This window comes from Condylura cristata, unplaced genomic scaffold (assembly GCF_000260355.1).
Source record: "Condylura cristata isolate star-nosed mole 26May11 unplaced genomic scaffold, ConCri1.0 scaffold00024, whole genome shotgun sequence".
Classification (NCBI taxonomy): Eukaryota; Metazoa; Chordata; class Mammalia; order Eulipotyphla; family Talpidae; genus Condylura; species Condylura cristata.
Window position 1 is genome coordinate 33,946,635 of NW_004567125.1, and position 6,746 is coordinate 33,953,380.

Genomic DNA, 6,746 nt, shown 5'->3' on the forward strand with positions numbered 1-6,746 from the left:
CACATATATTGTATATTTTAAGATTTATATTATTTATGTATGTGTGTGTATACATAAGAACTGGGGTGTAGGCCAGAGATGTTGGGGTGAGAGGATTCACCAGAGACAGAGTGGGGAGCAGAACAGTTCTACTGAAATAGACTGCTGAGGGGAGCAGTGGGCAAGACAGGAAAGGTCTGCTGCGCCATGTGGGTTACGTCCAGGGCCAGGGATCGAACTCATGCTGCAGTGACTGGGGCTAGGTTGATAGGGTTGAGACTTAACTCCTGCACTACCAGTGAGGCTCAACATACTGATTTTAATAGGCTGTTTAAAAGATTATATGGGGTAACAAGACACGAAGTCAAGAGGTCAGCACCATTTTTCTGCAAAGGCTTCACAGCCAATCCTTTTGGCTCCACAGGTGATCTGTCCTCAACTTAGTCACTGCTATGCAAAAGCAGCCACAGAGAACATGTGAATGAACAAACATGGCTACCTGGGTCAGTATTTCTAGTCACACACATTTGAATTTCATATTACTTTTCACATTCTACAGAATATTCTTTTGATTTTTTTGAACCCTTAAAAAAAGCCAAAGTGGTGCCCCCTCCCTGGTGACGCACTGGGTTAAAGCGCAGCACTCCGAAGCTGGCCACAACTGCTTCAGCATGAATTCGATCCCCAGCCAGGCAGGTGACCCACACGGTGCAACAGACCTCTCCTGACCTACCCGCTACTCCCCTCAGCAGTGTATTTCAATCTGCCGGTTCTGTTCCCCACTCTGTCTCTGGTGAATATTCTCACTCCCCCAACCTCTGGAGGGTGGGGGTAATGCATGCATACATACATACATTACATACATTACATACCATACACACACGCATGCACGCACGCACGCACGCACACACACACACACACACACACATAAAAAGAGGAAAATCCAAAAAGCAGATTGTAGGTCATGGGCTATAATGTGATGCTCCCTACTGTGAAAAATCTTGTATGGAAATGTATTCTCGTAATCATGGCTCTTAACAGATCATTCTTTCCAAATATTCTAGAAAGATGCACCCTGAATTGTTACTAGGAGTCTCTGGAAGACGGGATCAGAGTACAGGGGACAGATTGCACTTTGTTGGGCCTTTAAAACTGCTGCTTCTATGACATGCTGGTGTATATGAGAAATGGTAACAAGGTTATTCATGGCAATGGTTATTTTGGAAACTGCAAATATCACCAGCTGCAGACTGATTCTTTTAAGGTGCATGGCTACAGTACCACATGGTAGGACAGGCCCAGCAGGACAGAGTCTATGATGCCATGGTCAGTGGACATGTGGTACAAGTAGGCACAGGCTGCAGAATGATTGTGAAGGGAAGACCCACTCTCAACTTCTAAATGATGGGTTTGCAGAAAGCTACACTCTGGCAGGGTAGACAACAAAGTGGCAACAACATCTGAGATAACCCTGTCCAGAAAAGGGCTGTAAATTCTACACTGGGTAGAGAATGGGACTCTGAGCTTGCTCCCACCCCCAGCCAACTCCCTGGGCTGCATTCCTGGCCTCCTGTCCTTACCTCATGGCTCGCAGTGCCAGGCGGTAGGCAAGGTCGGGGTCGTGGGGCAGCAGTGCAGTGAACAGGTAGCGGGCACAGGTGTGCATGGGCACACTCTCCCGGAACAGCACCTCTCCAAAGCCACTGAAGGGACCCCCTGCAAAGACAGACTGTGTAATCCCCAGGTGCAAACTCACCCCTGCTACCGTCCAGTAGGCCTAGACCCCAGGCTCTGAGCGGAGATGGGCAAATCCCAGGGTAGAGCTGATGGGTTAAGGGGTAAGGGTGCAGAGCTGAACTGAGATCAACTTCTGGCAGATTCCAAAATTTCCCTGGGTGGGATGCTCAGGTCAAGATTGGGACAAAGGGCGCAAGTGGGCGCATTCTATGGTCGGGAGCAGGGCCTCACAAGGCAGCCAAGGGTAGAGAGTGAAATTCGGGGGGGGAGGGCATCGGCAACTTAGTTCATTGTTCCCAGGGTGGGAACAGGGTGGCTCTACCACTGGTAGCAGTTACTGGCAGCCAGGAGCGCTAGGGAAGTAGGATGGAGGGCTACACTTCACCTTTTAGGAACCATCAATGTAGGAGCCCACAGAAGAGACTGGGAAGAAGTGTTAGGGCTGGGACCCCTGAATCAGGCCACTGGTGAACCAGGGGCAGGCAGGCCGTGGGGTGCCCACTCACCTTCCAGAAGTAGCCCGGCCTGCTTGCGCAGCACCTGCACCAGACGCTCATCTAGCTCCACATCCTCCAGGAGGGCCAGCAGCTGCTCCTCATTGCGGACAACTTTGTCCTGGGCGTACAGCCCCTCCGGCAGGGCCCGCTGCTGCCCCAGGCCCAACAATGCTACCTCCAGCGCCAGTGCCAAGTAGGACTCCCCGGGGCTCCCAGGCACAGGTACATGCTGGTAGGCAACCTTCCGCTTCTCAGGACCCGAGTCTGTGTGAGACAGGCACCAAAGATGCTGAAGGAGAGTCCCTTTTCTGGGATCCCAGGGCCCTTGACCTCAAGCACGCAGACTGAGGTGGGGGAGCGGTTAGGGGAAGTTTGTAAACCCCGGAGACTAACCCTGGGGGTGAGGGTCTGCCTTTTACTGGCTGAGAGGCCTATCGTGGCCTCATTTCCAGGAGCCAACTGGCTCCTGGCACTGGACAGGGGACATGGCCTAGGGTAGGAGCACAGAGGTGGGGATCTGAAAAAGGTTGTGACCTCGTTTGCCAGGGATACTGGCCAAAGTGTGGGAATCATCCCACCTCCTCTAGAGGCCCCCAGAGTGGGTACCTGGGTAAAGGGCGAGGCTTTCCTCCTCTAAGCGACAGGCTTCCAGGAGTGCCCTGCAGAGGCAGCCGATGGGGTCCAGGGGGTGGCCCACCCATCCTTCCGTGTTGGTGATGCAAGTGGAGCCTTTCTGCAGCAGCTCTGTGGGCAGGAAGAAGTGCTTAATGTCCAACCACCTGGCTAACCCTTGCGGTGGGGCTTCCTCTCCCCAACTCCCAGCTTAGCCACCCAGTGCCTGCCTACCAGTTGAATGCTGACTGACAGGAGCCCTCTCCCCCACAGTCCCGCCCTCCTGTCCCACGGCCACACCCAGGCAGGGCACAGGGACCAAACTGGGTGCTTCCTAAAACATCTAGCCAGTTACTCCCTTCCATGTTTCTCCAGCCCGACTAGCCTCCAGTGTCCCCAAGGACCGCAATGTGGCGGCATCTGGAAGCCCACCTTCCTGACTCCTCCCGCCAGTACTGCTCTCTTTCTTGCCTCCGGGCTCCTGTCCACGCTGTTCCTTCTGCCTGGAACACTGCTCTGACCTCCCTTTCTCCTAGGAAACACCTTTTCATCCTAATGTCTCAGCTTATCTCTCACTCTTCCAGGATGATGAGGGCTCTGCTTGGGCCCATGTTTCTTCCCTTACACCTTATGTTCAATTTCTTGATAGTAATCTATCAGCCCAACCCTACTGCCCAGGGAACACAACTGGTAGCCTCCTCTGGCCCTTATACGATTCCTCAAATGTAAAAAAAAAAAAAAATTTTTTTTTTGGTGCCAGACAGTGTTGTTTTTAATTAATACAAATGTGAATTAGTTGCCCGTGTTTAAAGATCAGTACATCCCTCATCAAATAATCCACATTCTTGCTCTTTCCTGAAAAATTGGTATTTCTGGCATACTGGGGCCAGGTTGCTTAAAGGCCTGTGGCTGGTCATCCCCTTGTGAAGAGCTCTGCGGCTGTCTACTGAGCACAGGGTGGGGTTCGGCCTGTAGGTTCTGGGATGCCTACGGGAACTGCCCCCCAGGGCATAACAGCTGCCCAACTGCCTGTGGTTCTGAATTTAAGTTCCTGAGCCCAAACACCAAGTTTGCGCTCAATCCTGCAGTCCTCTCAGTGATTCTGGAGTGCCCAACCCCTGTATTAAATTTCTTTCTGCTCAGGACACTTTGCCGTTTGTTTCCACAGAGGGACCCTAAGTGCACCCACAGACCCCGGGACACGCCGTGGACACCAACCTTTCTTCTGCTGCTTGTAGCTCTCCAACTGGTGTCGCCGCTGCAGCCGCAGTGTGTTGACTATGGCGCTGGCCAACCGTAGGGCCTGGCGTGGGTACCCATGGGCACGCAGGGTGTCCACGCGGGCACAGGCCGTGGGGAAGGGCTCACCCAGCCAGAGTGGGCGGCCCTGGGGGTCAGAGGTTGGCTTGTCGCTGCCCATGTTGCCTGTGAGACTGGGGCTGAAGGAGTCACTGGCCAGGATCCTCTGCAAGTGGGTGTCACTCCAGCGCAGCGACCCAGCCTGCAGGGCGCGGCCAAACACTGTGTGGCGGGAACCCGCTGCCACCTCTTCTGCCTCCTCTTCCTCCTCCAGGCCTGTGGAGAGGCATGCATGGCCAGGGAGAGTGAGGGACCCTTGGCCACGGTCCAATCCCCCTACCGAGGGCCAGATTGATTAGGTTCTGGGCATAGTGATGGGGGAGTCGAAACTCTCCCAGCTCTTGCAGCAGCCGTTCCAGGCATCCACACAGATGCGTGTGCTCGTGCATGCGGTATGGTGGACACACGACACAGCCCTTGCACGATGAGGCGGAATGACTCCTCCATTTTTCTCCCCACACTGCATTCCTCTCCTTCTCTCCTCCCAACCCCCTTGTTCCTTTTCCACTCTTCCTGGAACTCTCTCCCACCGCCTCTGCCTCTCCTCACTCAGCCAGGAGACGGCTGCATCAGGAGACCGGCCCAGAATGACTGGTGCCCTAAACATGTCACTTCCTGTCCATTTGGACTGTCCACCAACCAACAGGGTAGAAGGCAACGGCTGGGTGCCCCTGTAGCTGTACTGGAGGTTTGGTTACAGGCAGTGGTGATGGTCTAGCAGGGAGTAGCAGGGACCTTCTCCTACCTGGGCTGAGGGCCGTGGGGGACTGCAGACCCGGTCCATCAAAGGAGTAGTTGCCCTCTTCCAGCGGGCACACATCCAGCTTGTTCCACTTGCCAAGCAGCTGGAGCCAGCTGGCCCGTTCCTCTGGTTTGCAATGGGGGCTCAGGACCACACACACCCACAGGGCCCCTGGGAGATGGAGAGGGGGCTCAAACTCGTGCTGACAGCAGCTGCTCGCACTTACACAGGGCCTGCTGCACCTGGCTGCACTGCTCACCCACATAACAGTGGCCTTTGCAAACTAAAAGTCTCTACAGGTAAGGAAACCAAAGCACGGCGAAGTCAAATCACATGGAGATCCTGCAGCTAGGAAGCTGGAAGACAGGATGCGAACTGAGGCTGTCAAACGCCCCTTGCTATCTTCCCCCTATGGTGGGCATACTATTCTCCAGGCAGAACATCAAACCTGCCACCTGTTTCTGAGGGGTCTATGAACTAAGGTTTATTTTCACCTTTTTACAAAGTAGATGAAAAAATATTTTGTGACCAGTGAAGTAATCAAAAAGTAAACTGTCCATAAACAAAGCTTTCTCTGCTGCTGTCATGACCACTGGCTCCGTGTCCGTGGCTGCTTTCTCACACAATGGGCAGAACCGAGTGGCTGCGGCAGGTGGTCAGAAAACACAAGCTACCATCTAGCTGCCCTTGTGGAAAATGTCTGTGGACCTCGGGTTTGTCATAGAGTTGACCCTGAACAACCCAGAGGTTGGGGGCACTAACAGCACCCCAGACCTGACCCTGGTGAAATGCATGTAGCATGAATGTCGAGCTGGCCTTCAGTATACTTAGTTCTGGGGCTTCAACCCTCTGACCTACGAGGTTGGTGGAATCCTGAGTGCAGGACTCAGGAGAGAAAAAACATCTGCGTATAAGTGGACCCTTGCAGTTCAAATCAGTACTGTTCAAGGGTCAAATATATTTTCTTGTCTACCTATCGAAAGTGTCAGCTGCATCAGAGGAGGTATTTAATCTCAGTTTTTGCTGTTACCCTGCCACTGCCTCCTAAATCAGAGCTGCTAATAGAGGGGTTCAGGGGACAGACCCCAGTTTCAGAGCAGGGAAGGGAGAGGGGGCCCCTGGTGTGCACCAGCTCCAGAGTATGGGCCTCACCAAGTTCGTCCCAGAGCTGCCGGCACTTGTCCGTCATGCCTGCTCCCTGCTGCCTCCACAGGGCCAGGCGCGGGTCTTGCAGGAACTGCTCAGTCATGAGGATTAGCATGCGCGCCCCATTGGAGTCCCTCATCCGCAGCATCTCCCGCACCTGTGCCAGGACAGTGTGGTGAGGGGGGCAGCTGCCTGCACCAAGGCTCTCCAGCCCCCACCTCCGCCCCCACCCTCACCCCCTGGCATTCACAGATGGTACCTTGCAGAACATGGAGCGTAGCTGCTGGCTGGCACCATAGTAGCCGCCATTGGACAGCAGCTGCTTCACCTGCTCCTGGATCTGTTCCTCATCTAGGTGCCAGCAGTTAGCATCCTCGATGCCTGCACCGGCTGTGGGGTCTGGGGCACCTGCAAGGAGGGAAGGGAAGGTGGGGCTGAGATGAGGGGGGTACTGCCCCTGCCTCTGTCTAATCCTCCAAGTCATCCCAAATGTCTAGCATTCATCCATCCCACATGAATATACCCACCCATCTACCTGTCTACTCACGAGCTCATTTATTTCTCCATTCATTATCTTACCCCAAATCACCACCTATCCCCTACTCATTTATCTGTCCATCCCACCTGAAATATCACCTGCCCTGGCCCTCCCTGGTGGCGCAGCGGGTTAAAGC

General features: G+C 54.1%; 1 protein-coding gene across 2 annotated transcripts in view; it reads right to left on the bottom strand.

The window, feature by feature from the left end:
- Window positions 1-6,746, bottom strand: part of ZSWIM4 (zinc finger, SWIM-type containing 4) — a 24,405-nt gene that overhangs the window by 11,369 nt on the left and 6,290 nt on the right. The window contains exons 4-10 of one of the 2 annotated variants that reach the window (XM_012729058.1): window positions 6,332-6,480; window positions 6,079-6,229; window positions 4,930-5,097; window positions 4,044-4,400; window positions 2,820-2,957; window positions 2,223-2,477; window positions 1,560-1,695 (exon numbers count right to left, since the gene is read on the bottom strand). In XM_012729058.1, the coding sequence (XP_012584512.1) occupies window positions 1,560-1,695; window positions 2,223-2,477; window positions 2,820-2,957; window positions 4,044-4,400; window positions 4,930-5,097; window positions 6,079-6,229; window positions 6,332-6,480 (1,354 nt within the window). The remainder of the gene's footprint in view (window positions 1-1,559; window positions 1,696-2,222; window positions 2,478-2,819; window positions 2,958-4,043; window positions 4,401-4,929; window positions 5,098-6,078; window positions 6,230-6,331; window positions 6,481-6,746) is intronic. The other variant, XM_004688695.2, reaches the window with a different exon arrangement.